The sequence below is a fragment of the Amphibalanus amphitrite genome, unplaced genomic scaffold (assembly GCF_019059575.1).
Source record: "Amphibalanus amphitrite isolate SeventyFive unplaced genomic scaffold, NRLGWU_Aamphi_draft 000039F_arrow, whole genome shotgun sequence".
Classification (NCBI taxonomy): Eukaryota; Metazoa; Arthropoda; class Thecostraca; order Balanomorpha; family Balanidae; genus Amphibalanus; species Amphibalanus amphitrite.
In genome coordinates this window covers 163,687-181,313 of record NW_024881535.1, presented here as the reverse complement: position 1 = coordinate 181,313, position 17,627 = coordinate 163,687, and the positions used below count along the sequence as shown (strand labels likewise).

Sequence of the window (17,627 nt, the reverse complement as noted above, 5' to 3'; positions counted from 1 at the left end):
ACTTGTTATGATCTAGAAAAATTGAGTCTCAGAACTTTTACTTAGATATGCTTGCACTCACACTACCTATTGTCATTTCTCGTTAGGAGGTAATCCAGGCAATCGTCTATGCGGAGCCCATTTGCTATAGGTATCGTAAATGTCAAAGGCAAGCACTGCAGCTCACTAGTAAGAGATCGACGCAATAATAAATGTTTTTTTTTAATTAAATGATGCTTAACATCATAGAATTTGATGTTTAGTTTGATCTTATCAACCATCTAATCCGAGTTTTAGTATTGGTTGATACTGTTCTTAATTTAGTAGTGGTATTCGTTTTGAAATTTTAGCAGATGTCAGTTCCTGCGCAGAACAGACAAAATATGTGTGTATATTTGTGGCATATTTTGTTCATTTATGATAAAAAACTTGAATTGCCTAGCAACTTCTATTTCAGCTGCCCTTTCCTATTCTATTATTAGCATTATTGACAGTTGAAGCTGAACATTACTTACAACCTCGCAAGGCCAGCCTCGTAACTTTCGTTACTTATCGCACCATCATGAGGGGGGATACTGGAGGAGAATATATCTAAGTATTCAAACAAATGCATGTGTGAGGCAAGATTACTTTACTGCTCTACTACTACTTAACTTTACTTTACTTTAGATTACTACTACTTCGCAGGTGTGAGGTGGGTGTAAGGTTTTACCTATGTAGCCTTGGTCTTACCTATGAACTGAAGTGGATGGGTATGTCAACCTCTCCAACATTTTAATGTTTTGGCTAAAATACAAAGGCATTTGATTATTTTCTGTTTTATGTACTATGTAGTTCAAGTTGTGGTGGTTTTGGTTTGCTGTAGGTAGGTATTCATTTTGATTTCTTTTCACACCAAGCTAGCGTATAGTGCTGCCAAAAAGTTATTTATTGAAAAGGTTGAGGTAAGTGCTAAATTGATACCTTAAAAGCTTGAGAATGTTGAAATATAAACATGATTATTTTGAGGATATGTAACCATCAATAAAGTTGCATTGATGTTTGAACTACTAGTCGCAAGTCACTAGTCACACCCTGCTTGGTGCCTTAACCGAGCTCTTCTCACTTGCTCTTTCCCAGTGCTTATCTCCAGGCTTTTGACTTTGGGTTTTCCACAAAGTGCCATCATGGAAACCACTCAAGTGTTTGTATACGGCACGCTGAAGCGTGGGGAGCCCAACCATGGCTGGATGATGAAGACTGGGCCCGGCCAGGGATGTGCAGAGTTGTTAGGCTCAGCCCGCACATGCCGTCCATTTCCCCTGCTGGTGGCTGGCCCCTACAATATACCCTACTGCTTGGACAGACCAGGAGAGGGCCACAGGATCTTTGGAGAGGTGTACAGAGTTGATGCTGACAAAATGAAGCGTCTGGACGAACTGGAAGCATACCCAAAGCACTATAACAGGTGAGAGTACACCGGACACCCATGCTTGGTGCGTGGATGTGCTAGTATTTGATGGTCATTTCTTGCCAGTCACTAGTGGTCTGCTGAGGTCCTACAGGTTGCTCCTATTTACTCTGGTACAGTTTATTTAGAAAACAGTAGCCCAATATGCCATTAGAACTTAGAAGTGACTGTCTTGCGTGGAACGCCACCGTGCTTTCAGCCACAGCTTTCAGCAATCAGCAGTGCAGTGTAGTGGCTGCCCGAGTTTCAGCAGCATAGATGGCGCTGCCGTCGCATCTGCTAGAGTAGTGTAGGTGGCGCTGGTGCAGTGCCAGGGACCATCGCTGTTCGTAGGTGGCTTTTACGACTGTTGTTTGGAATGCGGTGGCTTAGCTCGAATACTTGCTTAGGTTATTGATTAAATAGAGGTAAATATTTAACCACTTTGTTTTGGTGGCCTCATACTACGTCGGGGTTCGTGTAGCTCTTACCTAGGAGAAAAACACGTCATCAATATGAAACAGTGAAATATGCTGGACGGTGTTTTCTCTCTTTCATGTCTTGCTTACAAGGTAACTCATCGTTCCATCCTTTGACCTTTGTACGTCATCTGACTGCTCCTATCGCACGTTTCAGACGTCAAGAAGACGTCATTTTATCCGATGACCCGGAGGGTACCCCTGTGAAAGCCTGGATCTACCTATGGGAGAATTACACTGACGAACATTTGAGGCTGAAGCTGATCGATAATTATACCAACGACGTGTCTTCAGAGTCTTGCCGATACGTGCCCAAAGAACTGAGAGAAAAAACGGCCTGGAGCTGATGTAACTATGTCCATGTGTCGCGGTGAATCAATTCATACTGCCATTTTACATGTGATTGTAAACAGGTTGTAGGTTTTTGGAGGACATCAAATGGGTAGCTGGTGTAAAACGTTTATAAGGGAGTACGTGAGACTAGTCTTTTGAGTTACTTATCCATCGTTTTCTCTCTGTTCGGCGTTGGATCTCTCGGCAATATGCCGGTAGGGATTCGCGGCCAATCGACCAATCATCTGCGTTTTGCTTCCTCTTGCCGAGTTGTGGTAAACAGTTTTTGTGTTGCTACCTCCGCGAGACTGCGAGATGGGGATTATATAACGAAATGTGTCATAAGCAAGCACCAAGAGTGCAGCACTTGGACAACTGCGATATCCTGTTCATGCACCGAATTGGCTGGACATTGAGAATATTTTTTTGCAGCCTTATGTATTGCGAGGGTGCCTAATAACTACAAAATGGCCAGCAGTGTATTAGTTTTCATAAAACCCGTCGAAAGAAAAACTACAAATATCCAATTTATGAAATGAAATTATTATACCGATGTCAAGCATCGTTGATCGTGCGTTGTGACGCCAGCAGATGGCGTCATTGGAGGCCAGCAGATGACGTCATTGGAGGCCAGCAGCCACACCAGTGTGACCCAGCGTAACCCGCAGCTGCTTCGGGATGATGGGGGTCGAATATAGGTCGTCAGGTGGTGGGCTGCCGAGATCCGGTAGCAACCGTTTGTTCGTTCGACCGCCACCAGCCGGCGCTGTCCATTATACTCGTAGTTACCCCCCCCCCCCACCATATTTTGGAAATAGATATTTAGAGGCAATTGCCCTCGATGACTAGGTAGCTTTACCTACAGCTTTACCTATAGTGAGCGCATCGCTTTCGTAATAGGTACCTTTGACGACTATGCAAATTCACCCCGCGTTCGATGTCTCTCGGACGGCAAAGATTCTACGCCGTCCGGCCAATCACGTTCCGTAACCGCAGCCGAGCCCCCGCTGACCTTGAACGGGATTGGCCGGTCGACCTAGAATCTTCGTCGTCCGAGAGACAGCGAACGCGGGGTTAGATGCAGCTTGTTTGAGTCAGAAGGAGTCTTGAAATCGCCCCCTCAATAAGCAGTAAACGGCGTTCGAAAGTATGCCAATTTTTTCGTTCATTTCAACCCGCGGCTCCGTTGGGCTATTCCCGAACCCTGCTACCCGGTGGGGGTCTCGTCCCCCCTTCTTCCTAGGATCTCGGAAAGTTGCCGACCGATATTCAAAATTCAAACGGGGTTCGATACCCCACCGGGAACTACCAAAGGACTAACATGACAATGACAAAATCAATTGGATAAGAATTTATTCGACAGCCATTAGTTTTTTCCAGATAAATCAGGGCGATAATGATGCATTTGTTTAGCGAGAAAGGGGGGGGGGAATAAGAAACAGGCTTACCAAAATTCGCCGCGACGTGCCTGCTGCTCCAGGTTTTGACTTGTTGTTTCGAAAGGGCTTCTACCTTACAAGAACATTGAAAAAATATATAATATCATTGGTTGGTAGAAAAGCGTTGGGGCCTCTTATCAACCTTACTGACTCTGACCGACCATACATGGATCTCCCCTACTTTTTATTTTTGCCAAACATAGTTTTTCCGACTGTGGAGACCAGGGCTGCGGAGTCGGAGTCGGAGTCGGAGTCGGAGTCGGTCGGAGTCGACAGTTGTGACCGGAGTCGGAGTCGGAGTCGATATTGGAAACCCCAGCCGGAGTCGGAGTCGGAGTCACCGAAAATCTGTCGACTCCGCAGCCCTGCCAGGTGTGCGGAGTCGGAGTCGGGAGTTGGAGTCGATCGGAGTCGACATTTCTGCCCGGAGTCGGAGTCGGAGTCGGAGTTGGTTTTTGAAAGCCGGAGTCGGAGTCGGAGTCGGAGTCGCCGTAAATCCATCGACTCCGCAGCCCTGGTGGAGACCTTTATTTGTGTTCAAAAACCGCGTAACAACCACGGAGTGCTCACTTAGGACCGACTAATGCAGCACAGATATAAACAAATGACAAGTCGAACAGCGTGAAATACGTGCAGATCGGGGAGCCGTAGCCACAGCAGCTGTGTGTGTGTGTGGGGGGGGGGGTTGCTCGGCGCCGAGCATGAGCCGCGAGTCAGTTATACACGGCTCTCGTGCTGCGCCGCCGCCGCCGCCGTTCAGTGGCGCCCAATTGTCGAGCCGATGAGAAACGAGAAGGATGTCGGGGTTGTCGCCAAGAGATCACAGGTTGCGCGGCTCGGACAAACAGTTTGGTCTCGGGCCCAGCAGTTGGGAGGCGCGGCCGTCACCCACAGGAGGCCAGTCAGCACACGGACATTGTTCACACTGGTGACATATTTAGCGGGCCACCGGCGAGTTACACACGTCAACGCTCACATTTTATTTATTTATTTATTTATTTATTTATTCATGATATTACCCACAGGCAATGCCCATTGATAGGCGAAGTCCAGTGACGCATATAGGTATATTACCCACATATACAATATGAATACCTACAGGAAAAACACTCAATAAGAAAATGCGCAATAAATAAAAATGTGCACAAAATGAAAATATAAAATGGTAAAAGTGCGGTAAAGTAGGTATACAAAATGGACAAATATATTAAAATATATAAATACCTAGGTTAGGTACAGTCCACAGCAGAAGTAATGTGGGGTTTCAGTCATGGGTATGTTCTGCTTCTGAAGCTTAGGAACGATTAGCCAGACTACAATGAAACTTTGAATGTAGCTTATATGTATCGTCACCCTTGCAGCTGCAACTTTAGCTATTGACATCTTCTTTTCGATCACTCCGCATTAAACAATCGCCAGTCAAAGCCAACCGTTGAGATTGGTAAAACCCTACATTACTTTAGCGGTGGGCTGTACCTACAATAAAATGATGAATGCGCAATATGATTTTTTTAACTAATATATGGACTAGGGTCTCACGACCGGCAGGCAGCGAGCGCATTCCACACAAGACAGCCAGCACGGACGGCAGTCTCTGCTCCCAGCGAGTGGCCGTTACCGCGAGTGGCAGGGCACCGTCCCACCACGTAACGCCCAGTCCGGGCGCGCCGTTTGAAGCAGGTGACTCGAGAAGGAGGAGCGGTCCGTCATGAACGGCCGGCCTCACACGGGTCGATCAGGTGAGCTGCGACAATTTAACGGTCCAGTGCAAACGTCCACTTCTTCGAACGATCCTAGATAAACGTTGTGACTTGTGAGAGCCAATCACGAATTACTGCTGGTCCAAAAACCGGTCATCAGACAACGGGGCTCAGTGCCGCGACCCTGAAAACCTTACATGCCTTCCTGTCATGTTGCCAGCATCGCAACAGTGTCTTATATGAGACGCACTTGGCGGAAAGAATTGCGATCAAGTTTTAAATGCAAACATTATTATTGGTATTTCGATATTCAGGCTAGTTCAGTGTCCTGCCTCCGTTCGGTCACACAACGCAACTGACTTGGTACCTCACCACGCCTAAACAGTGCCTATGCGGAGACGGCACGTGCCCCGCACTGCCTACAGAGCGCACTGCAGACGCCGCCGGGTCGGTCACGCCGCGGTCAGCAGGGGCGCGGCACGGCAGCGCCGCCAGCGCCGGTCCGCCGCGTCTGCGCGCAGCACGCACAGCACTGCCAGGGCGCTGGACAGCACCATCGAGTAGAACACGGCCGGCCAGCCCAGGTGGAGCGCCACCGCGCCCAGCAGCGGGCCCTCCAGGAACGTGCCCACGCTGCCGAACCCGTTGACGGCACCACTGGCGGCCTGCGCCGCGCGCCGCTCGTCACGCTGCCCCAGCTCGGTGGGTATGGCGGCTCCCAGCAGCGTGTCGGGCCCACCATTGAACAGGCCGGCCATTAGCAGGAGCAGGCCGTTGGTGGGAGCGCCCCAGCCGCTGGTCAGCGAAAACAGCAGCAGCGAGAGTGTTGAAGCCACGACGCTCAGCAGACAGCCGGCGAGCGCCCGGCCTGCGAACACACGATCTACCACCACCCCGATGACAGCTGAGCCCAACACTGCTCCCACGTCGAACGACAGAGATAACAGTCCGGCCGCCTGACGGCCGTAGTGCAGTTGCTGCGACAGAAACATTGGTAGCCACATGTACATCGCATAGCGAACAAGCTTAAGAAAAAACAAGCTGACGGCTACCTCGGGGATGACGGGAATTTGCCAGACGTCGCGCCATGTGAGTGTCTGAGCCGCGTCAGGAGGTGACGCCTTGGTCACTGCCGAGTCTTTCTCGTGCACGGCGACACCGAGCTCCTCAGGCGAGTACAGCACCAACAGCACTAGCAAACCAAAGGACATACACAGCAGTGCAGGGAGCAGGTGCACTAGACGCCATCCGTAGGCACCCTGCAGGTATACCGAGACAGCCGTGCCCAAGATGCCTCCTCCAAACGCCGAAGTGCCGAACAGACCAAAGACCGAGTTGCGCCGATTGTCTGGGAACCATTCGGCCAGTGATCGCGCACAGGCTGGCCAGCAGCACGACTGCGCGGCGCCGTTCAGCGCCAGCATCATGGCCATGGCGCCGGGACCGCCGCCCAAGCCGAACGGCAGCATGGCGCCGCCGGCGGCCAACAGTCCGAGGCCGAGCGTGCGCCGCGCTCCGAGCCGCTGTCCGGCCGGCGCCAGCGCCATTTGCGCCAGAGCGTAGGGCGCCAGCAGAGCGGCGTCCAGCCAGCCCAGCTGCGCCTCGTTCAGGCCCGCCTGGTCGCGTAGGTCCGCCTTGATGACCCCTAGCGGCTTCCGGAGGAAGTACGTGAGCGCGTAGCCGACCCACAGCAGGCAGAACGTGATGAACTGACGTACCTGCAGCGGAGCCATGGCGGCGGCAGCCCTCTGGCTGTGCAGGTGGGCCGTCTAGCGGCCGTAGACGGCGCTGAGGACTCCGCTCAGGACGGCGTCGGCGGCGTCTCTGGAGCGGTCGACGAACTGCCGCGGCTGAAAGGCCAGCAGCGGACGGCGGCTGGTCCCAGAGCCTTCCACTTCGATCAGACTTTTCTGTGGCTGAACACTAAGGAACTGAAGAAGAGGCAGTGGTGGTGGCTCCACCTGCAATAGCGTCTGCAAGTAGGCTTCGAGTGCCGAACGACGAAGCTCCAGCACTTTCACTGTGTTGTGGATGACTCTCTTGGTAGGAAACTCTGGTGTTTGATGTGCCGCTTTCTAAGGCGGGGCCGCCGCCGCGTCGGTGCGTCGTGCCGCCGTCCAGGCCACTGGCGGAGCGCGGCGGCCAGTGTAACGGTCAGTCGGCGACACGGGCCGGCGCGGCGGCACGGTGCCTATAACGGTCGGCCGACCGGCCACACCGGCGCGCCACCGGTGCTGGCCGCCACGGCGCCCGGCTTGTGGCGCGGCCTCCTGCCAAACATAGCTTGCGTCACTTACGCCGTCGGTGCGTCAGGTGATGAAATAGGATTTAGAGTGGGGGGGGGGGCGGATATCCGCCCCCCGTCGGTGCACGGGTTAAGATGACGTCATAGTTACGTCATAAACTTTTGTCGTTTTCCGATATGGACTGTTTCTGATGTCGCTGAGCATGAAACTCGACTGTAAATGAACCAGACAGCACATGCTGTCATCCTAAAACATCTAAGTAGACTTCCAACTAGTTCCTGACCAATAATCTATGCTTTATATTCGGTCTTGTATATCGGATACGAGTAGGTATACCTATCGTGAGGAAACTGAGGGTCGCAAATCTATAATTTGACTTTTGACGTCACTGTGACGTCATTTCAAATCGGATTGACACCAAATTTGGACACAACCTCGGCTAGGTATTCAGGAAGATGTGCGCATAGTTTCGCTTCTCTATCTCTTCGCGTTGCGACGATATCGTCGCAGAAGTAAAGGGGGCAACTATATGCCCCCCAGCGGCCGGTGGATGGCGCGGAGGCCCAGCGGCCGCCGGGTTAATTAAGGTGGCGACTGATTCATGCGATCGATCTGTGAATATGGCTATGAGCTATGATTTTTCGACGAATGCGAATGTTTGAGCTTACGGCGGAATTTCTTCTGTTAATTAGGTACATAATTGAGAGTAGTGTTTTGATGTCGACGAATTGACACTATGCGTCTTTAGATGGTCCTGGTACTTTGCGTCATTGTAGTTGCGAAATGTCCAGTAATAGCTAGATTATAATCGTTTGTGGTTAGATGCGTCTTTAGATGGTCCTGGTACCTACTTTGCGTCATTGAAGTTGCGAAATGTCCAGTAATAGCTATATGTAGAATCGTTTGTAGTTAGAACTATATAATTTGCGATATATAACCCGCCCCCCCTCGCCGGCCGTGGGGGGGGGGGCGGGTGCCCCCCTAGGGTTTTTTCGTGATAGCTCCGAACACGCTGGCGATAGAGAGCTGAAACTTGGCATACCTGACCTTTGATTCAAGCCGCATCTTTTGACACCAACCGCATTTTTGGGTTAGGTCAGGTCACTGACCTATGACGTCATAAGTGAACCTCTGCACGGTCTTCAGGTGTCGCAACTTCGCAACGCCCTCACTGCCAGAGGAGATGTCACAGGGAAATGAAACTTGCAGGATCTAGTATCGATTATGAGTGTCACAACTTGTATATCTCGGATTTTTCCTAAAGGTCATATGAGGTCAGGTCATTTTCGTGACCTCACCATTGTAAGTCAATGGGGAAAAATGAAAACTGCTATTCTGGCGCCAGGAACGATCTCCAACTATCTCAAGCACACAGAATCGTGATTTGATGCACTCCTTGGAAGGTTAGATGCGTCACGTTTGCAATGTTGACCCTGCGTGACGTCATTTATGACGTCATCAAGGTCATATTAGTTTTTCATCAATAACTCTTGATCAAATTGAGCTAGCGAGTCGGGAAAGCCACCAATGGACTCAGGAAGACCTGCCGAATCGAATGATATGCGACATGACCTCTTTCGACCAGCTTCGTGACCTGGGGGTGCTGACCTGACCTTGACCTGAGGTCAACACCCCAAGTTGACCTGACCCGGACAAAAGGTATACCATTCGACGCGCCTGAGCGAGGCGAGCACGATGCTGCCAAAATCGTGGCTCTGCGGCCGTTTTTTGCGAAGTTATTCACCAAAAACTGAACCGTACCCTGGGGCACTTGACCTGACCTCAGAGGTCACCGGTTGACCTAGAACCTTAAAATCGGGTACCAATCTCTGCGTCTCGTAACGGCGCACACGCTCGTTTTTTTCGCGACGCGCTAGCTCCACCAGGGGCGAAACGGCGAGGGGGGGTCGTACCCGCCCTCCCCCCCCCCCCCAGGCCGGCGCGTATGTAGAATACCAATAGGTCCGGCGATGGTTAATATACGTATCGTGGTGCTTTTGTAGAATAGATACTGGAAAAGGAAAAGACCATATCTGTTGGAAAATGATAAAAGGCGATAGGAATTTTGTTTTCAAACTCACGCTGAACGAAGCTGATGAAATGCCGAACAGGGAAATATTGCAGCGATATTTTACCAGATTTGCACTCACCGACGCGTCTGGTGAATCTACCCGGCCAGAAGAGACAACACGCACCAGTACTGCACCGCGAGTGGTGACGCGCCCATAGCGGCGTGACCTTGACTGGCGGTGTTGACGCGGATTCCAGGACAAAAAGTCAAAAGACAAAATGTCAAAAGACAAAAAGTCAAATGCAAAAAGTCAAAATGGATAAAAGTCAAATGGAAAAAAGTCAAATGGATAAAAGTCAAAACGGATAAAAGTCAAAAGACAAAAAGTCAAATGGCGAAAAATCAAAACGTCCAAAAGTCAAAAATGCAAAAAGTCAAATGGCAAAAAGTCAAAATGGCGGAAAGTCAAAAACGCAAAAAGTCAAAAGCAAAAAGTCAAATGGCGAAAAGTCAAAATGGCAAAAAGTCAAAAACGCAAAAAGTCAAAAGCAAAAAGTCAAATTGCAAAAAGTCAAAATGGCGAAAAGTCAAAAACGAAAAAAGTCAAAAGCAAAAAAGTCAAATGGCGAAAAGTCAAAAACGCAAAAAGTCAAAAGCAAAAAGTCAAATGGCAAAAAGTCAAAAAATGCGAAAAGTCAAAAGACAAAAAGTGAAAAACGGCAAAAAAAGTCAAAATGATAAAAATCAAATGGAAAAAGTCAAATAAGAAAAAGTCAAAAGTAAAAAGTCATTTATCTAAGAAACCATCAGACAAAAAGTCAAATAATTTCTATAAACCCAGCGCGTTGGATGCTGGACCAGTCAGCGATGACGGTACAGAGACCAGAGAGCGTGAGTGCAGACGGAGGGGACCGCGTCCAGTCTATCGGGCACGTTTAAACTTTCAGATAAAACTTTGCCATAGCACTGGAATTGCACGATGGGGCAGTGGTGACCCGGGAACGTTTGAAAAGTTGATGGGGTAAGTTGAAAGTTGAGGGGACAAAAATTGCAACTCAAAATTTTGAAATTATCTCGTCTTTTGTATTTTTTACTTTAAGTCCATTGACGTCATCTAAGCGTTAAAGGAAACAGTTCACTTTCCTGAAATTAGTATTTTGCTATTGATTTATGATTTTTTATGCTCAAAATGATCATGAAAGAAAGTAAAACCTTTTTGTAAAAACAATTATTTTCTATATTTTAATATAGGACCAACTATATTCTATGTAAAATAATGTTTGAGGCGGAAGCTTATTACGCGTTGACCAATCATATCGCGTAATTCAAACCTACGCACACTGCATTGGCTGTAAGCAGCATGCTGATTGGCTGACGATGACGTGGCTGCATTCCTGTGCAAGGCACGCATTCCTCTGCAAGGCACTCTTTTCGGAACGAGAAATGGAATATCTCCGTCTAGGGTGATCGTTGAGCCGTAAAAGCTCCTGATTTGTGCTAGTCTCAGCTCAAGCTACGAAACTGCTATTCCAGTTCAAAACCCCTATTTCCTTTCCTGAACTATTTCCTTTAACCACATGGTATTTTTTTATTTTGAGGTTTTGGCTTTTCACCAGGGCCTCCTCTCAGTGGCGACACTTTCCGAAAATTATTGGTAGGGCTCTAATGTAAATGTTTGCCAATTCAAAGCGATTCTTTCCACGCAACGTCATAGGCATAATGTTAAATTTCCAAAAATATTGGTAGGGCTCGGGCCCTACCATGCCTAGGTATACAAAACGACACCCATGCCTCCTCTAACATGTTAACTGCGGGAGCTGCAGCCTGCAGCCCCCGCAGTCATCCTCCAAACTGGTCACTGAGGAGTACCTTAGTCATTTTTTAGTCTTAGACGTTTTTGGTAGGGGTTACCTTAGTCATTGCCCGTGATCGGGCCCCCCAGTCAAAACTGCTTAGAGGAGGCACTGCTTTTCACCCTCTCCCATGGGGGAGGGGCTGCCGCCGCCCGGTGCTCCGCGCACCACGGACGCCACGCGGGCGCTGCTGGCGCGGCGGCGCGCACTGCTCGGCCCGCGCGCCGAGTATACCAGGGTATATGGAGTATACGGTGGTCAACCGGCAGTGTCGAGCGGCCATCAGACGTGACCACGCGGCATACTATGCTGACCAGCTGCGTGAGGCAGGACCGGCGAGGATGTGGACAGTGCTGCGACCGGTGATCGGGGCGGGGAAGAGTGCCACTGCTGCTGCGCCAGCGTGCACGCCGGAAGCGCTCAACGCGTATTATGTGAGCGTGGGCCCCACCACCGCAGCCAGCGTCCCTGCCCCGCTGCTGCGGACCCCGGTACCAGTCAGAATCCCTCGCGTACTCACATGTTCCTTACAACTTCAGTGGGTAGGGTACGTTGCGCTGTATAATATTTTTTCAAAAGATGACAAGATCGATGCTTCCACTTTTATCCTTTTGACTTTTTATTTCAGACTTTGACTTCGACTTTTCTATTTTATACTTTTTTCATTTTTTTACTTTTTGTCTTTTGACTTTAACCCGTTTTGACTTTTTGCTTTTGACTTTTTGTCTTTTGACTTTATTCCGTTTTGACTTTTTTGTCTTTTGACTTTTACTCGTTTTGACTTTTTGTCTTTTGACTTTTTTCCGTTTTGACTTTTATCCTTTTGACTTTTTGCATTTTTGACTTTTTGTCTTTTGACTTTTTTCCGTTTTGACTTTTATCCGTTTTGACTTTTTCATTTTTGACTTTTTGCATTTTTGACTTTTTGTCATTTGACTTTTTGCGTTTTTGACTTTTGCACATTTTGACTTTTTGCTTTTGACTTTTTGTCTTTTGACTTTTATCCGTTTTGACTTTTATCTTTTTGACTTTTATCCCGTTTGACTTTTTGCATTTGACTTTTTGTCTTTTGACTATCTGTCTTTTGACTTTATTCCTTTTGACTTTTTGTCCGGTTACCGTTGACGCGACGTGGGCGCGGCGCCAGCCGGCGGCCGGAAATCGTCGTTTGCAACGCGGGCGTTCAGCCGCCAGAGGGCGCAAAGAGCAGCCACAACCGGGGCAGTGGGTTAGCCGTAATTGACGTGCGTGCGGTAGGTGAAGGACAAGGTCATCTTATAGGATAATGCTTAGTTGTGGAAATCTGCGACAAGATAATGCGTAAACAGTTAAGGTATAATTTTTAAATACGACATGCTATATAATTTATAGGACTGCAGTTCGGTTGATGTGCACTGTTGACCGTTAATAGAACGATATAAATTAGGATTCCGGTCCCGTAGCTCAATTGGTAGAGCGTCGGACTCCGCGTGGTGAGAGCACGCGCTCTGGGTTATAACAGTCCGGGTTCGAGGCGCGACGGGCGCTTGACATTTATGGACCTCCTGACAGGTATGGCTGCGGTTGGTGGCAAGCCGTAGCCAGGCGAAGTCAGTGAGGGGGGACTGGCCGTGCGCGGCTATGTGCGCACGCTAAACTTTGAACTCTAAATTCTGCCATAAAGCCGGAATTGCGCAATCGGAGGGTAGAGGGCAGGGTCACTGCAACAAGCTTCGCTTAGAGGTGGCTCTGTCCTTGTGAATCCTTCCTATCAAAAGGTTCGGACTAAATTTATTTTTTTTTTAAATCCTATGAAAATGCCTGTGACCCTAGGACAATCTCCTGGCACTTTATAAAGTTAATTTGTATAGGTAACTAGTAGTCCATCAGAAGCTATCGAACGAATTTCATGAAGTCATTTCTGATTTAGCATTGTTATTTGAAAATATATAAGCATGGCCTTTCCCCGATATTGAATTAAAAAGTACCGAAAAAATGTACTTTATTGATAGAAAATATGTGATATTTCGGCCACTGGCCTTTGTCGAACATATAGGGGAGACCCGGGAGGTATGGGCCCCCTGGAGGTATGGGCCATCGCAGTTTTGAAGAAGTGTTGCGTGTTTTTACACATTTGACCGCGTAAACTGGTAGCAGCCATACCGTTATACAACCCACGTGATTTTCAAAATCTTCCTCAGTCTTCTTTGGCAGTGAGGGGTGATAAAGCGTTTTTGCCCTCTTCGAGTAAAACACTGTACATGCAGAAAATTCGTGATAAATTTGAACCAGGCTCGTTTTATGATGTCAGACCAATGCTAACATTAAGTTTAACCCGCGCGGGGCTGGGGTCTCCAGCCGAACGCGCGGGGCTGGGGGGGGGGGTAAATTTTACCCCCCCCCCCCTGTTATCTCCCGAACTAACGGTCCGATTTGGAAAATTCAAACGCCAATCGAAAGCTCTCATCACGAACTACTAAAAACATGTACTTAATTTAAAGTTTGAGGTCAAGGTCAAGGTCAGGTCAAGGGTATAAATTGCAAGTTTCTACAGTATCGGCCTTGCACCGTAGTTGCCGAAGAATGGAGTCATGGACTGAGACTGATCGCCCAAAACGTGTTCTTAGGCTACCAAGACAATATTCGTTGCATACAATATCATTCAGAGGTCAAGGTCAAGGTCAGGTCAGGTCAGGTCAGGTCACCAAAAAACAAAATATAGAAAAGGGCATGTGCGACACATGTTTTATGGGTCACTTTACTCATAGAATTCAATAGGCACACTCAATAAGTGATATGGACCACCTCTGGATGAATTTCAGGTCGAGGTCAGGTCAAGGTCAGGTCAAGTGAGGTCAAATTTTGAAGTTGGTTGTTAAGGCCTAAAAAGGTGTCTATCTGATGCAGTTTTTCACGGCGAATCGAATGGTGCTATTTTTGTTTCCGTACGAGGTCTAGAACTTCCAAAAAAGTCATTTTTCAAAAATTTTGTGTGTCGTGACGTCATAAAATTTTGAATAACTCCCACATTTTTGAACCGATTCTTCTAAAATTTGGTATGTAGGTGCACATAGACCACTTCTCTGACATATATTCCGGTTTTTTGATAGACTCAAAATTTTGGATTTTATAATGATTTTCCCAAAAAAGTCAATTTTTTGAAAAAAATTAGGCCAAAATCCAAAATTTTCAAAAAACCGAGATAGCCATTTGATAGACAAAGTAAAATTACGTATAACCTTTTTTGTTACGTCTTGATTCCTTTAAAAATGAAGATGTTAGCGGCGTTTGAACTTTTCCCGTTTTTGAGGCGAAAATGACGAACATGACGTCACTAAAACGTCAATTTCTCAAAAATTTTCCGACGGATTTCGCTCAAATTTTCAGGGAACGTGTCAAATTGATGTAAGAAAAGGTACTGAAAGTTTGGCGGCGCTGCGCGCCGCCGTTTTTGAGATATCGCAAAAATTCGCGAGGGGGGGTAAAATTTACCCCCCCCCCCAGCCCCGCGCGGGTTAAAGCATGCCAATTAGGGCTGGAGAGACAATTTGAAGCTTTCTTGCAAGATTGTGAGCTAAGATGCTACGCAAATTCTGGCGTCCTAACCGGGAGGTTCGGGCCACCCACCCCTGTTGATCCTAAATCAATAAAAAGATGTTTTCATTGATTGTCATCTTTAATAAGTGTTATTTTTGTCGCGCAAGGTTGAAAACTTAGCTTTAAATTTCATTCGAACAGAAAAATATTATATATTTTATTTCATGGTGCATGATTGAGTTTACCAAAATACATATGTGCCCAAGTGACCTGCATGAAGTAAGCTGTTCGCCGCTTATGCGGTTCCTGGGCTCTAAGAGAGATCAAGGTAGATACCAGCTACGAGCATTGTTCTCATTGTCGAGAAAAAGATACCGGGCTTCTCACAAAAGTCGGACCAATTTCTTTTGCGGATAGTGGACTGGAAGCAATATCTAAACGAAACAAATGCACATGAAAAGAAAGCAAATTTTTAGGAGATTTATATGATACCATATTTGTTAAGTTTAAAAAATGAGACAGTGGTCTAAGACGCAAAAGCAAACTCAAAGAAATTCTACTTTCAAAATAAGTCGGTCGTTTCAACACAATGGAACTCCCGCAACCTTTTTTTTTTAAGTGAGCACCATCTTGAAATGCTATTTTCCACATTGTTGAAAGTTTCTGTCTCGAGGAAATGTTAACTGCGGGTTCAAAGAACATAACGGCGGCCGCAAATCCAATCAAAGAAGCAAGCTGGCGAACGTCGCTCGTGTGAGAGATGCGCTACCCAGGCTGTCAACGGTCAGCGATATCGGATGACCCTGACAAATTTTGGAGCGTCCTGCAGACCAAGATGGGCAGCGATCCTGATCCACTCAAGTGCCAATAGTTCCAGCTAGACGGTTCCACAGCCAATACCGCCAAAGAAAACCGGGAGTGGCTGCAGGAGCGCTCCGGGCAGCGTGTGATCTCGAGGTTCGAGACACACCCGTGACCAGCGAGCTCCCCGGACTTGACCCCACCGGACTTTTTCCTGTAGGACCACCTCAAGTCCCAGGTGTACCGAAACCACCAAAGAAGCCCCAAAGACCTGAAGGGTGCAATGAGGTCGGCGGTACGCAGCCTGCCATCTTCCGTGTGCCATGCTGCAACAGAAGCCGTGCTGCACGGGGCTTAACTGTGCATCGAGCGAAACGGGTGTCATCTCGAATAGGTCCGGCGCGGCTCAGTAAGGCGATCGCCGACGGTCAAAATCCCCTGAAACAAAATATTTTTAACTAGGCTTTCAAGTGATGCCTGATTTATTTTTGTAACACTGACACACCCTTAAATATATTGATTATAAATTCGTCCGACTTTTGTGAGAAGCCCGGTATGAAACATGGCATCGGCCCATACCTCCCGGGCCATGGCCCATACCTCCCGGTGCATTTTGATGGATCGAAAAAGCGCATGATTTATTAAAAGTTATCTCGAGACAAAATAGTTCATACCAGATGCCTAATATCAGGCACACTTTGTGCACAGAGTGAAAAACCGGGTGTAGCCACTGCCCACTGGAAGAAAATTGCCTTTTCACAAAACCGGCCCATTATACCTCCCGGGTCTCCCCTACATATAATCAAGATAAACAATAGATTCGTTTCGCCGCATCGCGTTCCAACTGCCTCTACAAAATTACGTACGATATCGTACCACTCACTGTAGCAAAGTATTATAATTCCGTTGAAGGGTGAAAACTCTATCTATGAGTACGCAGGTTTAGATACACCTACCGGCCAATAACAATATCTTTAATCAGGCCGTCGGGATTGCATATACTGAGTTGATAATTAAATTGAATATATGTATTAACCCTCGCATGTGTGTGGCGTTTGCCAGCTTCTTATGTGTAGGGGAGGGAGGTCGGTTGGACCCCCTTGTCGTTTGGCCCCTGATCGAGCTAGAGCTTCGCGGAAAAAACGAGCGTGTTGCCCGTGACGAGAGAAAGCCGATGATATCCAATTTTAATGTCCTAGGTCATTGGTTGACCTTCCAGGTCAGGTCAATGACCCAAAGTCGGGAAAATCGGGACCTGTTAGAAAGTCGTGAAGCGTGGCTGCTAAGGGGTTTTTCGGGGTGCTGATCACGAATATCGTGTTAGTTTTGATCATAGATGATGTCTTTATGCATTTAGACCAAGTCAGGTCAGGTCAGGTCAGGTCAGGTCAACCAGTAGGGTTCATGACGGGATTTCTTAGTACGTGTCAACCGCCTCTGACAGCTTCGTAACATTTTACGAAGGCACCAAAACTACTTCGCAAATGTTCAAATGGTTGCTTAACCCGCGCCCGGATGGGGGTCCTGGATTTCCACGCCCTGCTGGGGGGGGGGGGGGTGTTTGAACACCCCCCCCCTTCTAACTCGGCTCCTGGGCCACGTAGCGACACGCGGAAGGCGGCGTTCGAAAGAGCGTCAAAAATAATGAGGAAATCACTTCGGTCAATTTTTTGGTCAGGTCAAAGGTCAGGTCACCAGAGGTCATTGAAGGCAAAATTTCGCCGATTTCAAGGTCGAATGTCGACAATTTCCAAGAAGCCAACGTATAACTCGGGAACCAATAGAGCTACAGCGGCGCGGAAAAGCGCATTCGATAGCCCTATTAACGCCCTTTCTGAGTA

At 47.9% G+C, this 17,627-nt stretch overlaps 1 protein-coding gene and 1 long non-coding RNA gene across 2 annotated transcripts; one reads left to right on the top strand and one right to left on the bottom strand.

Moving 5' to 3' along the window:
- The first annotated feature begins 315 nt into the window (after positions 1-315).
- Positions 316-2,756, top strand: LOC122373862. Its single transcript, XR_006255120.1, has 3 exons — positions 316-673; positions 1,099-1,426; positions 2,045-2,756. It is a non-coding gene; the product is annotated as an uncharacterized LOC122373862 (long non-coding RNA).
- Positions 2,757-4,630: 1,874 nt separating this feature from the next.
- On the bottom strand, positions 4,631-7,517 carry LOC122373853 (glucose-6-phosphate exchanger SLC37A2-like). Its single transcript, XM_043352243.1, has one exon. It carries the CDS (start codon positions 7,090-7,092, stop codon positions 5,812-5,814), a length of 1,281 nt encoding a protein of 426 aa, XP_043208178.1. The 5' UTR covers positions 7,093-7,517; the 3' UTR covers positions 4,631-5,811.
- Positions 7,518-17,627: the final 10,110 nt, after the last annotated feature.